The sequence below is a fragment of the Podarcis raffonei genome, chromosome 13, assembly GCF_027172205.1.
Source record: "Podarcis raffonei isolate rPodRaf1 chromosome 13, rPodRaf1.pri, whole genome shotgun sequence".
NCBI classification, from domain to species: Eukaryota; Metazoa; Chordata; class Lepidosauria; order Squamata; family Lacertidae; genus Podarcis; species Podarcis raffonei.
The window spans coordinates 26,157,803-26,179,032 of NC_070614.1; the positions used below are offsets into that span (position 1 = coordinate 26,157,803).

Sequence of the window (21,230 nt, forward strand, 5' to 3'; positions counted from 1 at the left end):
GTTTCCGTGCACTGCTCTGGTTTGCCAGAAGTGGCTTAGTCATGCTGGCCACATGACCCAGAAGCTGTACGCCGGCTCCTTTGGCCAATAAAGCAAGATGAGCGCCGCAACCCCAGAGTCGGCCACAACTGGACCTAATGGTCAGGGGTCCCTTTACCTTTACCTTTTTAAGCAGATGAAGTGTTGGGCCCAATTGACTGTAGTGATCCGAAAGCATTGATTAGAGCAAGGATGGGGAACCTTTTTGGCCCAGCCGGCCAGAACCAATCCCCACCCCAACAGGCCAACTTTGTCCGGTGAATGGGACAACCCACTCGTCCCTCACCTAACATCATTAGGACATCAAATAATTGCCAGGTAGCTTGTGCTCCCCCAATACACACACAAAGTCGTTGTGTGGCATTTTCCAAGTGCCTAACAGCCACCTTGTGCTTGGTATCCCTCAGGCCTTCCTCGTAGTTCCTTCAGGGATGCAAACCATCAGTGTACCTCCTCTGTATGCAGAAGTTGAGAGAAGTGCAGTGAGGAACTCCAACCAGCAGATGGCAGCAGAGAGGTGGCCGCAGGGTTGCAGGAAGGAACTCCCAACAGGTGGCAGGAGATGATGGTTTCTGGGGAAGGAATTGCCAAGCCAGGTATAGGGTAGCTCTAAGCTTCCCCTCCTAGGTTGCTTTCAGCAATAGTGATTTCAGCCAGTAGTGTTTCAGCCTGTGAAGCTAACTGAAGCATTCTACAGGAGACCCTTTGTTCTTCTGTCCCCCACAGAGAGAGAGAGAAAGACTCCTTTTCCCTGACCAGATAAGTGATTCCTCCTCTTCAGCTTTATATTTGGGGCTTCCTGAATGTAGGCTCCCCACCTCAGGGCAATGAAAGGAGATTTCCATTTCTCTGGAAGCGGCCACTCATAGTACTGAGTTTAGTTTTTGTTTTTGGATGAGAGAGAGAACAGGAGACTTAGAATTTCTTTGTGACATTTCCTTTATTTACAAATATACAAGCATACAAGTGGAAGCAAATGGGCACTCCAACTGCAGGTAGAATATCTTTCGGAGAGCAACTGGAGCAGTTCTCCAAAATGGCATTCCTAGATTTCGGCTCACGTCACATAAAAATCCTCAGAGCTCCCCGGAGCCATTCAGATGTAACACAAAATCATGGCTTGCTGTTACACGATGACCATGCCCTGAGTAATTTTAAGTTTGCACACTCTCTTCTCCTTCTCTCGCTTACCTATGTACAGCTATGCTTTTGATCTTTACTGTGGCAAAACCCCTCCTCTGAAAGTGTAGTTTACATTGGGAGGAAATCCCCCATTGGTGCTAACATGGGGAGGTTTTCTCCAAATATTAGCTTTAGAGGACAGCAGCAGGGAATGAAAAAATTAAACTCCCCCTCTGTGTCTGCTGGAATCCCAATAATTTCTCCCTGCCCAGCAACCAAGACTTGAAATCCTGCATTTTAAATGCAAAGGCACATTTAACATCACACCTAGTTTGGATCTAATTACTTCTCTTACACACCCACCACCACATACCTGCTTTTCAGGGTACTGGTCTAAGACCACCACCACCTCTCTAGGTGAATTATCTAGGAAATACCCACAGCCATCAAAATAGGAATGGAGAGCCTGCTGCCCTCCAGATGTTGTTGAACTACAAATCCCATCAGCCCCAGCCATCATGGCCGAGTGGTCAAGGATGTTGGGAGTTGTAGTCTAGCAACAGCTAGAGAGAGGCCTGCAGGTTGTCTCCATCTCTTCATTTAACAAGCATTGGGATCCTTTTGCTTAAAATACCTGACTGTCATTGGGTGTCTTTATGCAAAACTATAGCAGTAGACCAATTCACAGTCATTGAGACCAGGTAAACCAGGTTACCTTATCATTGCTAAAGGAGGCTTTTCTTTATGCCAGTTCTCCTCCCACCCCCCACCCCCACTGCAAAGCCCAATTTAGCTTGCTAAGAAGTGTACCAAGTATACGGACAGTTCCTCATTGTGCTGGATGTTCCTGGTGTGGAAACGACCCACACCCGTCATGATTGATTTTGATTTGTGTGTTGCTTATTTTTACCGTTTATAAATAGCTTTCCCGAGAAATGCTCAGACTAGGCGATGTACGACAATCATAACATTTTTTAAAAAAGAAGTTTCAATAAACAATGAAGAACAGTAATATTCACAGCAATTTTTAAAACATTGCGACCAATATATTAGCAGATAATCACAGCACTAATTGCACGTGGAAGCCTGGTAGAGAGGCAGGGCAAGAAGAGTCGCCATGCAGAAGTATAAAGTCACATGTAGACTTTAGCCCTTAGTTGAAAACCACAAGAGAGGGATCATAATGAATGTACAGGGTTGACACCAACTAGATGTCAGAAAGAGGAATATGGCTGCCTCTCTCCCAAGCCACATCTCCCTGTTTGCTGGGGTGGGAGGGTGAAGAGGACTCTGATGATGGGGATCTAGATCTTTCTCTCCAAAGCAAGGGCACTCAACATGGTGCCCCTCTGAGTGTTAGGGCCCAACTCCCACCATCCCCAGCCATTGGCCATGTTGGCTGAGGAGATGGGAGCTGATGTCTAACAACTTCTGGAAGGCCATGTGTTGGCTACCGCTGCTCTAGAGGCCAAAAGCAGAAGTGGGCCTACCTGGGGAGCAAACACTCTCAAAAGACCCATCCAAGTATTTAAGGTTAAAGCTTATACTGCTCCCCACCCCCACCCCAGGTTGACAAGTCAAATGGAATGTAGTTTCCAGAGAATCTGTGAAGAAGGAACCGTGGTGGCTAATTCTTACCCAATTAAACACCAGAGAGATGTGGATGGGCTAGATCATGTCAGGCTTAGATTAATGTAGTTGTGAGGGGGTAGGGGCAGGTGTAACTGCCGTTATCATTCCCCCTAAGGAACAAAAAAAGAGAGAGCATTGTGGTAACATCCCCATTTGTGATCCATCTGTTCATCAAACAGCGCTATGGCAGTTCATCAAGGAAAGCCTCCGCGTCCTGTTCTCTTCAGTCAAGTCACTCTTGCACCCCATCCGCAGGTTGGTGGCAATCCAAGTCTCCCTTCAGCTCCAGGCTTCCCGGCAACTTGACCCCGGTTTTCCGATCTACACACCAACATTTCCCTCGTTGACCATCCAACGCTGGGTGACACTGAAAGGGCAGAGGGATAAAATTAGGATTGACAGTTCTTTATTAGGATTTAAAAGTACCTGATCCACCTGTGTCCACCTCGAGCCGCAGGGAGGAATATATTCTCAAGCAACATTTCTCTGATGAAAATAGTGGCATCCTATTCCATAATAATAATGATTCTATTGTTTGTCCTCTATCCATCTGACTGGGTTGCCCCAGCCACTTTGGGTGGCTTCCAACATAATAAAACATTAAACATTTTTTTAAAAATTCCATATACAGGGATGCCTTCAGATGTCTTCTAAAGGTTGTATAGTTACTTATCTCCTTGGCTCAGAGGTTGTATACCTCCATACCCTCCAACATTTCTCCAATGAAAATAGGAACGTCCTAAGGAAAAGCAAGGGACGCGAGTGGTGCTGTGGGTTAAACCACAGAGCCTAGGACTTGCCGATCAGAAGGTCGGCGGTTCAAATCCCCATGACGGGGTGAGCTCCCATTGCTCGGTCCCTGCTCCTGCCAACCTAGCAGTTCGAAAGCACCTCAAAGTGCAAGTAGATAAATAGGTACTGCTCCGGCGGGAAGGTAAACGGTGTTTCCATGCGCTGCTCTGGTTCGCCAGAAGCGGCTTAGTCATGCTGGCCACATGACCCAAAAGCTGTACGCCGGCTCCCTCGGCCAATAAAGCGAGATGAGCGCCAAAACCCCAGAGTCGGTCACGACTGGACCTAATGGTCAGGGGTCCCTTTACCTTTAAGGAAAAGTGGGGCATTCCAAGATCAAATCAGAAACTGGGATGGCTTCTGTAAATCCAGGACTGTCCCTGGAAAATAGGGACACTTGTAGGGTCTGGCATTCTCCGTGGCAGTCCCTAAGTTGTGGAATTCTCTCCCCACAGAGGTGCATCTGATGCCTTCACTAAACAGCTTTCAGCAATTGCTGAAGATGCACTTCTATACTTTTGGCTTTGCAAGACTTGTTATGTTTTTAAGCAGGAGTTGCATACTTGGGCTCACTTAACACAGCTTGGTTATGTCTTAACTAGTAAACACATAGCATATGCTCATGATTTATACACTAAATGATGCAGGTGAATCAAAGGGCAGACAACACAAAACTGAGGTCCACCCATCTTTGAGCCAATCCTCCAGTATTACCTGTTTGGGGTGGAAGTTCCCATTGTGGTCACAGTTGGGAATGGGGATTATGTACAGGTCCTCGTGGGTTCTGGTTTGGGAAGCTGCTAATCTCTCGAGCGCTCTGTGAAGTTCACTCTGACATGAGCCTTGGACCTGTTGGCAAAACAGTAGGAGGCAACGGAGTCAGAATGTGGAGGGCAAGAAGTAGAGAAGGCGTGAAAGCCCCAAGCAGAAGCACCACTGTGCTTGCAGCCTCCTTGTTGGAAAGGATGGAAATATCTCCAGGGCTGAACTATATTCCCCTTTTTTACAGCATAGGACAATATATAGCTGCTATGCAGCAAAAATGCCCTGCTCTATCTTTGCAGCTCTATCATAAACATAAGCTGGGGTTGTGAATCAAATGAAGTCGATTACTTTGTGAGAGTGGCCTTGATTTGGAGAAAAGGCTGATGGGGATCTACACAAGCAGTGACCCACAAAGCTGAACACAGCCTACCAGGCGTGTATGGTCACATATCAGTGGCTTGATAAACCCGTTTTGCTGCCTTACCTGGAATTGTAACCATGTACTGTAAACATGGTTGGTGGGCTGTGTTCTGCTTGGCAGGTCACATAAGCTGTGCTGCACATATGTAAACCAAATCACGGCGCTGTGTTGCAAAAGGCTGGAAAGCTAAGGCCTCCCAATGACATTTTTTTAATCAGCCACGTTCTCTCTTGCACAGCCTTTCTCGGATCTCTGCTACTGAATTGTTCAATGGGATATGGTGATGAAAACTTGAGATTCATAGGTCTCCTTGTAGAACTACTTCCTCTTTGTGGTACAAATATGCACAAGTGACATACTCATTCTGATTTAAGTTACAATTTTCCGGGTTGACCTGCTGCCTCTTGGCCTGCATATCCTATTTTAGCAACAACTGTAAGAAAAACACTGGGGCCTAATTTGAATAGTAGAGTGCTTGGTATCTGGTGGTCAGGGCTTGTGTGTTCTGCTCCGGAATTGGCCCCTCCCTTCAGTGTGTGTTCCGTTAAGAATGTCAGTTAAGAGGGACTAACTGCCTCTTCTTGTTTCTTGCCTCACACTTGCCTCATGATGCTGTATTTAGTTTCTCTCAGACATGTTATTTTGTTACAGTTTTCTCTCAGTTTATTATTGAAGCTTGTTTACGTTTACGTGAGCCACTTATTTTGTTCAAAGAAAAAGAAACTGCTGAAGAATGGTGGAATATCCTAAACTTGGGTGAATGAGGGGATATTCCTAGTTTGCCAGGAGGATTGATTTTGTAAATCATCCCACCTCCACGACAACTTGTACATTTCTACAGAACCATGCTCCTCGCTTTTAACATTAACATGTGATTTAGAAAATTCCATGGCTTCATTCAAAGCGCACTGGAGTTTCTTGGATTATTATTTAGAATTATATATATATATATATATATATATATATATATATATATATATATATATATATATAACACGCCCTACTTGCCATACGTTCGGGTTTCCCCCAGACATTTTGCCAATTCAGCAAAAATCCGCCAGGACACCATTTTGCTGCCCGATTCCCAGATGTGTCCAAGAATACCCGGACATTTGGCAGCCCTCGTTGAAGCAAGTTGGATTATGCCTTTATTAAAGCCATTGAGAGGCAGAAATGTTGCTTTACTTAGCTCTGCTGTGAAATAAGGAACATGTGGCCCTTCAGATGCATTTGGACTACAATTCCCAACCTCCTTGGCCACTGGCTATGCTGTCAGGAGCCAATGAGAGCTGGGGTGCTTCCATTTCTGGGTGGAATTTAATCATATACTGGCAAATTCAGGTTGCTCAGTTGGAGTTGATTCAGAGCTCTTGCACAACAAACCCTGCACCCACCTCCAAATAGGAACTTCTTGCAATAAGGAAAGAGATGGGGAAATGCACTGGGTAGTGTAGGACAACACTTGCTTGTGGCAACACTATATAACCTCCCCTCAAGCAAATCAGAAAAATACTCAGTAAAGAGCCATTGCCATTTCACCTCCCCACAAACTCTGGCCGTAACCCTGATCCGAAAGCACATTGAAGTGCTCACAAAATCAGGACAAAATGTTCATTAAATGGCTCATTTGGAAGCAACCTTGGAGTCCAACATCTGGAGGGCCAAAGGTTTAAAGGAACAGCAAAGTCAGGCGACAGAAGTGGAGGTACCTAATCTGCTCAGATGGTGGCTTTTTGTTCCCCCACCCCTGAAGAGAAACCAGGACACCTCACCACTGGCCGGGTGTCCTCCCGGATGGGCAGGTTCCCACTGGTCCTCATTTTGACAACAGTGTTTATCCGCTCGCGGTTCCTTGCTTGCTGCTTCTGACGGCATTTTCTGTCTTGGATGCTGCAGGGGCTGAAGTTGATGGTGGGCGGGAGGTCAACCTCCTCGGGATCTAAATAGGAATGAAGTCACAGCGGCATGAAAATAATTGCCAGAGGGGATTTGTTTTAGGGTCTGGAGCTTGCAAAGAGCAGTCTCAACACATTTTTGAGGACACGCACACCCCAACAGTTAGCCGCCGCATCGGTTGCTTTACAGGGAATGTCAGTGTGGGGGCTTCCTGAGTTTCCAAAAGATTCTCCTCTTTCCCTGCAGTTCTCACTGTGAAGAAGCCAGGCACATTGACTATGGAGCTCATGCTGACCATTGTCAGATGTGTGGACCAGCTGGTCCTGCATGTTTGAAACAAGGCGATATGCTCAAGCAGATTGGTGCAGTTCCTAAGAAGAAATATATCTCAGGTTCAAGGCCTGTGACCGAGAAACCTAGCCCTGTTCACCTACCATTGCAAATCTGTCTGCGGTGCAAAGCAAATTATCCCTGCATGTTCCTAGCATAGAAAGCAGGTTCCATAGCTAATCCCTGGCTGAGGTTTTGCTCAAAAGCAAGCACTCCTGGAGTGGTGAGGCAGAGGCATTCTGCACATGCTCAGAGGCTAATACTTCATATATTCCAGCGATGGCAATCAAAAGAGGAGCTGGGCCTGTGTCTTGGCAGAAATCAAGTCTTAGAGAGGATGTGTGGCTAGCAAACTGGGCCACGAAAGGTATTTTTTTGCCAACCCTGCTCTGAGTTGGCCCACATACAAGCCTTTCATGGATTGCCTCAGCCTCCCTCCCCTCCATCCTTTCTCTCTTCTAAAGCCTGCCCAGTTGGCTTCCTCTGAGTTTCCAAAGTATGGCTGTTCTCCCTTTAATCCCTCTTTTCCAAATGGGCCGCATCCAAGTTTCCATTCATTTATGTGCAACTTTGGATCAATTTCTCGTCAGCTAACAAACACTGGAGATGCGGCTTTGCTTGCCTGTAGAGCAAGGGGACAGGGTTTTTCCTGTAGGTAAGATCTCTGCTGTTCCCTTCCAAAAAAAACCCGTAGGAGGCAAACTTCACGAGAGGCTGAAGAAATAGGATAGAAGTCTATTTTACAAAAACTCTCCTGTTTTCAGTTATTACATCTAACCTGTTTTGAGTGACAACTCTGTCAGATTCAGTAGTCTCCTTATGAGGGGTTCCTCTGTAGAGAACTCACACTGACCATGTTAATACATCATGCTAAACTAAACTATGGTTTGGCACAGGACAGGGGACCTTTCGCCTTTCAAGTGTTGCTGAACTACATCTCCCATCAGCCCCAGCCAGCATGACCATGGGGGTTATAGTGCAACAGCAACTGGAGGACCAAATGTTTCCAACCACTTGTATATCATGGCATGCAGAAGCAAGACATTTAGCTCTTCATCTGAACCCTCTTTTGGGTGCTCCTTCTGAGGGAGGCCTGAAGGATGGTGGCAAGGGGGGAGGGCCTTTGGTAGGTCTTTGTCTGTGGAATTCTCTCCCCAGTTAGGTCCACCTGGTGCCATCATTAACTTATTTTTGGTGCCAAGTTAAACAAAAAAAAAACAAAACTCTCTCCTCCCAGGCATTTGATAGATAATGGTGATTTTGCTTTATGAATACAGTATATGTTTTTGCTGCTGTTTTATTGGCTCCCTTCTCTGGATTTTTGCATGTCTTTTATGTTAATAGATGGTTCTTTTTTTCTAATGTTATTATTTATTACCAACCTAAAGTCTTAAGTCAGGTCATAACCATTTACAATACATTAAAAACATTTTAAAACAAATCACCATCACAACAATAGAGTAGATCTTACAACTATACCTATCAGGTGCCAAACACCAGAGTAAATAAGGCTGGGCAATATCTGGTTTTCAACATTGTGATATATCGCCAGCTAAACATCACAATACAGTGGTACCTCCGGTTCCGAATGGGATCCGTTCTGGGGCTCCAGTCGGATCCTGAGGAATTCGCAACTGAAGGTGCCGCTTTGCGCATGTGTGCCCGCGGTTTAGCGCTTCTGCACATGCGTGCCGAAACCCAGAAAAATATTTCTGGGTTTGCCACGTACATATCCCAAAGGATACGTAACCGGAAGTGAACGTAAGTAGAGGTACCACTGTATACCAATATATCGCAATATTTGAAATAAGAATGGACCTATGTAGAAGCATTGGTTGGCTTCACCGTTTTCCCCACATTGTGCTTTTTGCATAGCGCATGCACACACACATCATGAATCATAATATATTGCCAGGTCAAAAATTATGAAACCGATATCACAGTATGGATTTCAAACCAGTTTTGGTCGATATATCGTCCAGCCCTACTCTTCCGCATTCACCAAAAACTGTATAGCCAGTTGCACCTCTGTGAGAGGGAGTTCCACAGTTTAGGGGCTGCCACAGAAATGATCTCTCCCAAGCAACATCTCCCCCCAGCATCTGAGGGCGTCAGACCCCCAAGTGGGCCCCCTCTCCTTTCTTAACACACAAGAGGCTCTGTAAGGAAGGAGGTGGCCTTTCAGATATCTGGAGCTTACCTTCAAATTTTGTAAGTCACTTAATGTCTCTTTATGCAGCAAGCAACTAATAAATGTAATACTAATGTGTTCTGTTCCTGCTGTACAGCCGAGGGAAATATTTTATGAGCTTTCTCTTCCACTTTTTTATGTCATTGGGACCCAGAATTGCAGTTACCATAAACGGTGGTTAAATTCAACCAGTCAGCCTCAGAAACCACGGTTTGAAGTTGGCTTGTTTGAAACTAACTGTAGTTAATAGAAACTGGAGTTTGTCATTCCAAGTGACATAACTTGTCCAAATCAAAAGCTCCTGAGCTCCTTCCTTTTGTTGCACAGGCAGAGGAGAGAGGATGAGGACGAGCCCAAGGCTTGCTGTGGCTTGTTCCTGCTTGTACACCTCCGCAAAGACGCAGCTGCTATGCCCTTCCTTGTTCCCCCTCAACCTTATAACTTCCAAAGCCACTTAGTTGGGATGCATTGTATGATCCCAGCCTCCCACTGAAGACAGCCAGAGAAGGCCTGTTCAGAATCGCTATCCATCATCTATGGGTGCAAGTTTGATGAGACATCCATCCTTTTTTCTAATATATGCTGAGCTTTCAAATTCTTAAAATTCTGCTGTTCAGGAGCCAGACTGCGTGTGCATAACCAGCAGAAAATGCAGCGAGGTTGTTTCTTCCTGCCGTGTTTCAAATCGCATTTGCACGTGACTGTGCACATCAGTGTAGCTGAATGTGTTTCCAAGCCACCTGCTGTCTGTCCAGACCAGCGGGTGGTGATGGGGCTTGAATGTCTTTGCATGGCTTTTTGTTTTCAAATTTGATTAAAGCTGGTTTGAGAGGAAATGCATCAATACACAGTATTTTTCAAGAAACTACAGGATAGATGTGGATTGTGGCCAACTTTGCAAACCAGCAATGGGAGTGCACTGAAGGCAGAGTAAACGGGAGTGTGTACACAGCCTTTATGTTGCACTAGGGAGGATAGTCATTTGTATTTACTAAATTAGCAGATACATATTTTTTAGGCACTAGGCAAAGGCGTAAGCTGAAGTGCGTGTTTTCATGAGGGAATGGGTCACATGTGTGAGTGTTTAATGAGACACGCCAACTCAGCCACCAAAGCCTCACGAAAGTTAGTTTTCTCTACACTTTGCTCTCTTCTGTTGTGAGGGGCTATTATTTTGCCTCATGTTAAACAAGTATATCTAATATAACCTGAGAGAAACAGACTGGGATTAAGGGTATGAGGAGCCTAAGGCAAATAGGAAGGAAGAACCTAAGTTACACTACTTCATACATTCCCTCTTCTACAAAACTATCAAAGGCAAATTATCATTGCAAATTTGGTTACCCTTGCTCTGGGCCCTGGAGGTGCTACTTGGGTCATATTACCCCTACACCAATTGAAGCACATAGCCTTTTTTGTGGGGGGGGGGGACCACAGATCTCACGTTCTGAGTGAAATGGTTGAGGAAGTGCCATTAGCTAGACAAAATCAGCACCTGAGGAGCCAGTGAAGAAGAAGAAGAAGAAGAAGAAGAAGAAGAAGAAGAAGAAGAAGAAGAAGAAGAGTCATTTGGATTTGATATCCCGCTTTATCACTACCCGAAGGAGTCTCAAAGCGGCTAACAATCTCTTTTCCCTTCCTCCCCCACAACAAACACTCTGTGAGGTGAGTAAGGCTGAGAGACTTCAGAGAAGTGTGACTAGCCCAAGGTCACCCAGCAGCTGCATGTGGAGGAGCGGGGAAGCGAACCCTGTTCACCAGATTACGAGTCCAGTGCTCTTAACCACTACACCACACTGGAAAGGAGATTGTTGCCTTTCATTTTCCACAAGTGCTGGGTGGCCTGGAGAGGGGATGAAAGGGGCCAGAGTAATGTGGGCATTGTAAGTGGCTTATGAGCTGTAAGTCGGCCATCTCAAATATATGCCACCAGGCTCCAATAATAAGCAGTGACTGCAGGTTTATTTTGGCTCCTCCCGTTGCTGTTACCTGTGCTGCCATTATTTGCCCTCCTGTCCCTCTTCAGTGGCACCTCCAGCTCAGTCTTCCTGACTGTATATCTACCCACTCCCACCCCAGGCCCAAAGAGAGAAGCCATGTTGGCTGGGATCAGACTGACACTGGAGAAAGAAAGAGGGCTGGCAGCCTGGCAGGATAGTGCACGTTTGAAATGTCTGCGTGCTCAGTATCTGCTTTCTCTTACTCTCCTTGGGGGCAGCCCAGCCCATTTCGCCACCTGAGGCAAAACAGGAATTGCTGCCTCCTGGCACACTCCACCCCAGCTCTCACCAAATCCAGCAGGAATTGGGGCACTTCTCAAAGTGTTGCTGCTGGCTTGGCTTCTCAGCTCTGACTCTCCTCCAGCCCATAGTGAGACCAGCATTGATTGTTATCAACCCTAAGCAAAACATGGGGGTAGGTGAGTCAGCTCTATATTAGGAATCTGTTTACCTACCACCTGCAGGGAGGGTTAAAAAATAAATAAAGGATTTCCTTGCAACAGCAACGTACCTAGGATATAGTCGTGACAATCCCAGGCAATTTGAGACAGAGAGCAGGACTCTGCAAAGCACTACGCATGTTGATGGCGCTGGAAATTATGGTGGTGGCGACGGCAGCACCTTGAACGTCTTAGCTTTTGTGGAAAAATAAGCTTCTAGCTCATATGACTACAGGGGGAAAAAGTTGCTGACATCATAGGAAGTGGGTATGGGTGAGCAGGACTTTCAGTGGACATAGAATAGATCATGGGTAGGCAAACTAAGGCCCGGGGGCCGGATCCAGCCCAAACGCCTTCTAAATCCGGCCCACGGATGGTCCAGGAATCAGTGTGTTTTACATTAGTAGAATGTGTCCTTTTATTTAAAATGCATCTCTGGGTTATTTGTGGGGCATAGGAATTCATTCATTATTTTTTTTCAAAATATAGTCTGGCCCCTCACAAGATCTGAGGGACAATGGACCGGCCCCCTGCTGAAAAAGTTTGCTGACCCCTGGAATAGATTGTCACTCAACTGCATAGCTTCTGGATGCTGGCTTCTATACTAGCAGCACATCTACTGACAATCTCCTCCGTTTCGCCGCAGTCTCCAAAATCTTTGAAAGCCTGGCTCTGGGAACCAAAATAAATGGTAGAAAGTAAGAAAACATAAGCCACATGCAGAGTTTATTCTGCAGGATCTAAGCCTCTTTGGTGTAGCTCTTGACTTCCATTAGTGCCAAATGTTAGGGATCCTAAAACTGTCTCTTAGGTGATAAAGCCCAAGCTGTGTCTCTCTGGAAAGACTCAGGGTTTCCTAAGGTGCTCTGACTTTACAGGGAGCATGTATTGATAATGCCTCTGGCTAAGATTACATGTAAACACTGTCTGTTTACGCAGAGCCCATCTTTGGTTTTCTGTTGGTGCTAGTTGCCTTTAAATGCTTGTGATTGGGTGCAAGACAAGCAGGAAGGAAAGTGGGGAAGCATCAAACCTATGTTAAAGCGTGTGTGTGTGTGTGTGTGTGTGTGTGGAAGTGGGCCATAATATCTCACATCAAAAACCTGATATCAGCAGTACAGTTTAACAAACAATACATTCGTTCTCAGACTGAAATAATAACTAAAATAAGTCATCCGGAAGAAAAAGCAATGTATTTTGAGCCAGTGACTGATGAAGGGCATTAATAATAAGGTTTCCGTTAAGTGAGGAGAAATAAATCTGAATCTGTCAGGAGTGCATGTATATTGCCTTCTTGGGCTGCCAGAAAAGTGGGAAATGCAACCCACAGCTCATAAAAAGGAATCAGATTCCTCCCTGTCCCCTCATTCTTCAAACCTGGCAAGTTAACCAGCATAATTATTATATCCCGTAATCCATCTACCGGTTCGGGGTAGAGGAAGTAACCACTTCCCTTACAAGCTAAATCCACTTTGACTGCCAACAAAATACTGAAAAATAGAGCTTTATGTGGAAGCAGTGGGCTCTCAGATGGCAACAAATGAAACAGAACGATGTTTGGATATTTCTCTGTTGGCCTATGTAGAATAAAGCCGTGTGTTTGTAAAATCTGTTCCCAATAAGTCTGTTTCAGTGGGTGCTCTCACCAAAAACAGTGAAAAATCTCCAACAGCCCACACATTTTCCAACTACCGGTGAAATAATGAAGTTGAATTAGATGCAGCTTGAAAAGTCTTGCATACCAGCAACTAATAATATTACATTCTAGGCTCCTGTTGTTATTTTATTAGTGGGATTCAAGCGGATACAGGCAAATTCAAGTTATGAAATTAAAGTGGATTTTGCACTTTTGCACAACAAACCCACTTCTTATTTAAAACAAAAACAAAAAACCCACAGACTTTCTGCAATAAAGAAAGTGATGAAAAAATGCACAGGAAATTATAGGATGGCAATTGCTTGACATGACATTGTACAACAGAACTTTCCAAGCTTTTCATGTTGGTGACACACTTTTTAGACATGCATCATTTCGCAATTCAGTTTTACTAGCAAACCGGAGGTTAAACTAACCCCTTTCCAACCCTGGGAGGATCACAGGGAGCGTTCGCACTGCACACCTACAGACTGCAAACTGACACACGTAACATGTCATGACACACAGTTTGGAAACCTCCCTGTAAACAAAACAAAACAGAGGGAAGGCAAGTTGGATCTGGAACTTGCCTTAATATTGACAGATGTCTTCTGATGAAAATTAAGTACGCCAAAGTCAGGAAAAAGAATGGGAAGTAGTCCCGGAAATCGTTATTGTTTACGTTCAAAATATGGTAGATATTGGTACATTAGCAGGCTTTGATTAAACGCTTGCAATTAGTAGAGATGGGGATAAAATTAGAAGAAGAAAAAATAGTTAAGCATAGATGTAGAATGCAGAAAGTTGTGTTAAATGATATTCTAGACGCTTAAATTATATCTGTGTTAAATAATGGTAAAATATTTGATATGTTAGTAAGTTTTGATTACTGTGTGTAATTATTAGAAAATTAGGTAAATGGCTTTGGAAAGGTAAGAGAATTTTGTTTATATAAAGAACCAGAAGAGGAGATGTAGGGAAGTCTAGAGATTCTTGGAATCTTGAAGAAAAGGTTTTGAAGAGATATTGCTACACATGAGGACTGGGGGGGGGGTAAAAATGTTCATTTTTATTGGTGTTAATGTGGAATTAAATGGGGGGGGATATTTAACAAGAAAAAAACAGAATACTCCACAGACAGACCAGGGTTCAAATCCCTATTCAGCCATGCAGCTTACTGGAGTGCCTGGGGCCAGGAAGTGTTTCTCAGGCTAACCTACCTCGCAGGGTTGTTGTGAGGATAAAATGGGGAGGTGGGGAACCATGTACATCACAAAGAGATCTTTGTGGATAGGAACATAAGAAGAGCTTGCTGGATCAGGCCATGAGGCCTACCTAGTCCATCATCCTGTTCTCACTGCAGCCAACCAGATGCCTGTGGGGAAAACCATAAGCGGGATTTGAGCAGGAGAGGGCTCTCCCCTTCTGTGACTTCCAGCAAGTGGTATTCAGAAGCATCACAGCCTCCAACTGTGGAAGCAGAGCATAGCTATCAAGGCTAGGAGCCACTGATAGCCCTCTTCTCAGTGAATTGGTCATCACTGTCTCCTGTGAGAGCAAGTTCCACAGTCTGAATATGCACTATATGAAAAAGTACTTTTTATCTGCCCTGAAGCTTCCAATATTTAGCTTCATTAGCTGTCCGTGAGTTCTGTGGTTATGAGAAGGGAGAAAATAATTCTCTATCCACTTTCTTCATGCCGCACATAATTTTATAAACTTTGACAGTAATTTTTCCCCCCGGGGAAAAAAATTGTTTAGGGCTACTCTCATTTTGACTCAAGAAAATCACCATTTTATAGTTCTAATCGGGGGAAAGAAATACAGTGGTACCTCCAGTTGCGGACGGGATCTGTTCCAGAGGTTCGGTCAGATCCCGAGATTTCCAAAACCTGAGGACTGCTTCTGCGCATGCGCACATGGCGAAAACTGGTAAAATACTTCCAGGTTTGCGGTGCTCGCATCCCAAAGTTTACGTAAACAGAGGGTCATGTAAATGGACAAAAGTACAAAGATTCACAAAATGTCTAGGGGTATGTGTAGCCCTCCCAGAAAAAAAGCACTGAGCTTTGATCATGTCACCTCTTCCTCGCATTTTCCCTAAACAAAAAAGTCCCAAACACAACAACTTTTCCTCATACGGGAAATTGCTCCACCCCCTTGATCATTTGGGATGCCTTTTTCTGAATCTTTTCTAAATCTCCAATAATCTTTTTGAGGTGAGCTGACCCAAACTGTACATAGTATTCAAAATGCAGTTGCACCATTGATTTGTATAACAGCATGATATTGGCAGTTTTATTTTCAACTCCTTTCCTAATGATCCCTAGTATGGAATTTGACTTCTCTGCAGCTGCTGCATACCGGATCCATGTCTTCACTGAGCTATCTACTATGATCTCCAGGTCTCAAACATAGATGTGAAATTAAATCTATATTCTGCTATGACATGCATAACTTCACACTTATTACATTGAATTGCATTTGTCATTTTACCGCCCATTCTCTGGGTTTGGAAAGGTCTTTTTGGAGTGCTTCACAATTTCTCTTTGTTTCAGTAACCCTGAACAATTTATTATCAGCAGCAAACTTGGCCACCATGCTGCTCATTCCTAACTCTAGATTGTTTATGAACAAGTTAAAAAGCACAGGTTCCAATACTGATCCTCGGGGGACTCCACTTTCTACATCTCTTCATTTGGAGAACTGTCCATTTATTCCTATACTTTACTTCCTGCAACTTAACCAATTCCTGATCCACAAGAGGACCTCTCATCTTATTCCCTGACTACAAAGCATCCAATATCGCCCCATTCACCTCTGTCTAGATGGCTGATATTCTCAAAAAACTTTAATAAGTTTGTGAAACAGGACTTGGCCTTTCAGAAACCATGCTGGCTCTGCTTCAGCAAGGCTTGTTCTTCTATGTGCTTGTATATTTTATATTTCCACCAGTTTTCCTGGGACAGATGTTAAATTAACTCTCCTCTAATTTCCAGGATTCCCCCCGGATCCCTTTTTTAAAAAAAAATTGGGTTATATTGGCTACTTTTCAGTGCTCGGGGATGGAGGCTGATCTGAGGGACAAGTTACATATTTTGTTAGAAGACTATCAATTTCACATTGCAGTTCTTTGAGAAAGCTCAGGTGGATGCCATCCAGACCCGGTGATTTGCAGTTTTAAATTTTAGGCCTAGAACTTCATCTCTCGTCATCGCTGTCTGCCTTAATTCCTCTGACTTGCCTCCTACAAAGATGAGGAGTCTTCAAGGTTCTCCTAACAACTTTCAGCAGCCTTATATAACTACAGTTCCCAGGATTCTTTGGAGGACACCATGACTGTACAAAGTGGTATGACGCTGCTTTAAATGTATAGTGCAGGTGAGGCCTATGAAGAGATGGAGTTTTGACATTTTGGGAGGCCAGCCTCTGGCACCATGCCTCTTCAACCTCCTCACCTGGATGAACCTTCATTTCCCCCCACACCAAAGGTGGGAAACCTTTTTCAAAACAAAGACTGCATTCCTTTCTTAGGCAGTCTTTCTGGGGCTACATGCCAACGGCAGCCAGATGCAAAAGAAGGCAAAGCAATGAAGGTGAATTTTGACTGTTGTATAGTAGGCTGTTTTCTGCAGGCACTCGAACCTCTCTCTCTGTCATCCAACCGGGCAAGCAAGAAGCATTATCTGAATTCAAGGGCACATTTCAGGCCAGCAAAAACACTCAAGGAGGGTGGGAAGCAGGACTGGTGAGGGGTGATAGCCTAGGGAATGGCACAGTGGCTGGTGAGGGTCCCAAGGGCCAGGTTGAGAAGCCTGGCCACATTTAACCCTCTGAGTCTGTGCTTGGCCATTTTAGCACAATAGTCTGTGTCTCTGTTTGTTTAATTTAATTGGCACAAAACCATCTATCTTAAATCAAATCACCATCACCATCTGCACTATTTCAACTAAGGATGAAAAAGCAGCCAAAGAGTTAAGATTCCCAGCAGAAGCTGAAGAGTTAACAACACAGGCGACAGGCTTTCATAAACATTATTGTTGGCTCGGTGCCCCCCACCCACCTCCTGCTTTTGGCGGGTGAGTCCATATGTGCTTGCGGTGGTGTCCATATGTGTTTGCAGTGGTGTCCTGCACTCCCTGCCTGATTTCTTCCAGGACTATGGCTACCCCCACTGTCTCTCCAGACATGCCCCCATTTTAGCACCCTGCAATGTTTTTAAAAGGCAGCTTTTAGGGAGCTGGGGTCGTGGTGGGGGGAATGAGGCGAGGCATCTGCTGAGTGGGTCTCGGCACCGTTTGAAGAGCACAGCGGGCTGGTGCCGTGTGCCGCCGCTCCCCCCCCCCGAGGCCGCTGGTACCAGACCATGGAATAGGTGTTCATCGAGGTGGACGTGCCTCAGGGGACGCGCGCAAGGAGTGTCGAGGATGAAGCAACATGTACACTAGAGGACCAGGAACTGATACGAATCACCTTGGGGGGAAAACACACAAATTCTTTGCTTGAGAATGGGTATGCTACTGATCCTTGGGTCCAGAACCAGATGCAGAGGAAGCTGATGCTAAAAAGGTTCCAACAAGAGAACCCTGGATTTGACATCAGTGGGGTATAAATTTCTGGAAGCTACAGCAAAGGAGGGGCATATTTCTCTAGTCTTGGAAGACAGCTGTCTGTTTTTCAAATGTAAATCCCTTGAACTCAAGCAAAAATGTTGTAGAATTGGCCGAAGAACTCACCTGTGAGAACTAGGCTTAAGAATAGTTCACTGCTTATTCTAGACAGCTTTTAGATCACTGAACGATAATAAAAAATGGGGGGAAAGGCAGCTTTTAATTGGCACTCATGCAACGTGGCGAAGTTGCTCAAATTTAAGAGCAAAATTAAAAACGCTAAATATAGGAAGTGGTAAAAGCATTTAAGAGGGGAGGGGTAAGGAAGCAACATCCTAAAACAACTTGAGGAATGCATCAATTGCACTTAGCGGCGGCTGCTTTGGATGCTTTGGGAGAAGTGGAGGTGTGGAGGGAGAGGAAACATCTTGTTAAAGCTGATTTAGGCTTAACCAGGCAGCAGGATCAGCCCAAGACATGCTGCTGCCTGGGACTAAGGACAGGGTGGCGCCCCACAAACCCAAACCCCAAATTTCACGCACGGAAGCCAGCTGGAGCAGCAGTTGAACCTTACTTCAATACTGCCAGCAGGACAACAACAAGCCTGAGAGCAACAGACTAAGCTTACGGGGCATACACATAACCTTGTCTTCCAAGGCATCATTGCTATTCCCTATCCCAAACGTTCCTTGACTGAGGCAGCTGCGTCACTCTGCCCAATGATGGGGTCGGCCCTGCCAACCAGTCCCTTTATTCTCATAGCCAAAATGTATGAACACCTTTCCCAACAGGCTGTAGGTTAAGGGTGCTCAGCAGCTACCCCAGAAAAAGCTTGGTAACCATTGTAAAAGCCATCACCCACTTCCCTCCCTCCCTCCCCTACTTCTATTTATGTGCCTCTTAAACCATAGCAATCAGAAGGCACTGTGCCAGGGAAACAGCTGCTTGAAGTTTAAAGGAGGCTGCGGTCTCCCACCAAGGCCCTGAAGCAGAACCCTGTGGAGTGGAGATTGGCATGTGGTGCTTGCAGGCTGCCTGGGGGCATAGAAGGCTTACATCCCTGCAGTGCCACAGATTTCCTTGTGTGGATTTGGGCAGATCAGCTTAGCCTATCTGTCCCTACCTTTCCTCTTTTTTCATTGGGTTGATTTAATTCAGATTAATTCAGAAACTGTTAAGGAACCCTGATGTGCTTTGGAAACGTTTGTCATATGAGCAGGAGCGGTGGAGAAGTTTTTCTAAAAGACACCTTGCCTGAAATTTAAGAGTTTTCCTTTATTTTGTTATTTGTTCTTCACATTTATATCCCACTTTTTCCTCTGGGGAGCTCAAGATGGTGTACTCTTATCATTTATGCCCACTTATTCACTTTGATCTGCAGAACAGGCACTATTACAGGTGCCACAGAGTGCCTGTTCCATAGTCGTGGCCAGGTGGGGATCTGAACCTAGACTGTCCTAGTCCAACAGTCTAACCACTACACCACACTGTCTCTCTCTGAGGTGAGTGGATTCCAGAGTACAGTGCTAGTCATACAGAGGATAGATCTCTCAAGGGCTGTCTGGTGTAAAAGAACCCTAAGAGGAGAGAGCAGAGCTCTTGAAGTTGCCCATCAGCAGTTGGCACCTAGATAGAACTTGGTCACAGTTCCCCCTCCTCCAGCTATGTGTTGCATTTCTGTTTAAATTAGTTATTTTTCAATTTGCATTTATACATATGAATCACTGCATGCAAATTTCATGTAAATTAGTATCCTCTTTTGACTTCTTTTTGTGTGTGACACATTTCCTCTTCTGATTCTGATGTGTATGTGGCCACCGTATGGGGCAATATTGTGACCTACTATACGCAGGTGGCGCTGTGGGTTAAACCACTGAGCCTAGGACTTGCTGATCAGAAGGTCGGTGGTTCGAATCCCGCGACGGGGTGAGCTCCTGTTGCTCGGTCCCTGCTCCTGCCAACCTAGCAGTTCGAAAGGACGTCAAAGTGCAAGTAGATAAATAGGTACCGCTCTGGTGGGAAGGTAAACGGTGTTTCCATGCGCTGCTCTGGTTCGCCAGAAGCGGCTTAGTCATGCTGGCCACATGACCTGGAAGCTGTGCGCCGGCTCCCTTGGCCAATAAAGCGAGATGAGCATCGCAACCCCAGAGTCGGCCACGACTGGGCCTAACGGTCAGGGCTCCCTTTACCTTTACCTATTGCCTGATCAAGACTTTATTGAGCTGCATGTACGCCTGTCCTCTCCAAAACAGCCTGTGTCCTGCACTAAGCCATTAGGTGGCATCGTATGATGACCTGTTGCATGACTCTGCAGAATCAATGTGGAAAATGTTTCCCGAAGGCAGAATGTTTGAAAACCACTGGTTTGATTATTCATCCTGAACGATTAAGTAATGCAATGTAACTGGAAAGTGGCCAGAGTTAACAGCAGTCTGTTTGTTTTTTAAGCATTTGCGGGTATTTAAAGAAATAACAGACCTGCCTGTCCACAGTAAATTTGTGGAAAGCATTACAAATAAGGCTAGAATTGTTAAACAAACAGGAAAAAAGCCATAAAAACAGAGGAGCACCTCCTTATATGGAAGCAGTATAGTTCCAATTACCAGGTGCTGGGGGGGGGGCAGGAGCAGGACTCCATGGAAAGGGAACACAAAGCAGCAAATTTCAATGACTTACCCCCTGCCCCCAAAAGGGGAATGGCATTATCTGTGTGAACATCAGGGCAGTTGATGGGCCCTCCTTACTCTGTCAAGGGAATGATGGGAATGAATGGATGAATCTTTATTTGTGTCAGCCATCGGCCATAGCAATAAAACAACAATACTATATACAAAGAATAGAAATACCAATAAAAGGTCAATAATGAAATAATGAAATGGGAGAATGAGGAGGATAATCAAGCAAAGGCAAGATGCTTCTTTCCTTTTACAGGGATCCTACTTTGCACTAGCCATTTAAAATAGCAGCACTTCTTTGCAAGAGAGTTTGCACTTCTAATTAAAAGCTAAAGCTTGCAATTCAGCTGGCTGGAGACCTTTTGTCAAAGCTTGAAGTATCTTGCATGCCGAATTTATGCAGTCAGAAGTAAACACAACAGAGTTCAGTGCAGCTTACTCCCAGGAAACTATTCACTCAGCATGGCAGTCATGCTAATCCTAATAAATTTTATTTTATGCAATGTAAAGGTAAAGTAAAAGGGACCCCTGACTGTTAGGTCCAGTCGTGGATGACTCTGGGGTTGCGGCGCTCATCTCACTTTACTAGCCAAGGAAGCCGGCGTACAGCTTCTGAGTCATGTGGCCAGCATGACTAAGCCGCTTCTGGCGAAACCAGAGCAGTGCATGGAAACGCCGTTT

At 45.0% G+C, this 21,230-nt stretch overlaps 1 protein-coding gene and 1 pseudogene across 1 annotated transcript in view; one reads left to right on the forward strand and one right to left on the reverse strand.

The window, feature by feature from the left end:
- Window positions 1-962: 962 nt before the first annotated feature.
- Window positions 963-21,230, reverse strand: part of IGFBP4 (insulin like growth factor binding protein 4) — a 40,155-nt gene continuing 19,887 nt past the window's right edge. The window contains exons 2-4 of the mRNA XM_053363211.1: window positions 6,544-6,710; window positions 4,300-4,434; window positions 963-3,160 (exon numbers count right to left, since the gene is read on the reverse strand). Coding sequence (XP_053219186.1) covers window positions 3,026-3,160; window positions 4,300-4,434; window positions 6,544-6,710 — 437 coding nt within the window. The 3' untranslated portion in view covers window positions 963-3,025. The remainder of the gene's footprint in view (window positions 3,161-4,299; window positions 4,435-6,543; window positions 6,711-21,230) is intronic.
- On the forward strand, window positions 15,184-18,519 carry LOC128400262 (nudC domain-containing protein 2-like; annotated as a pseudogene).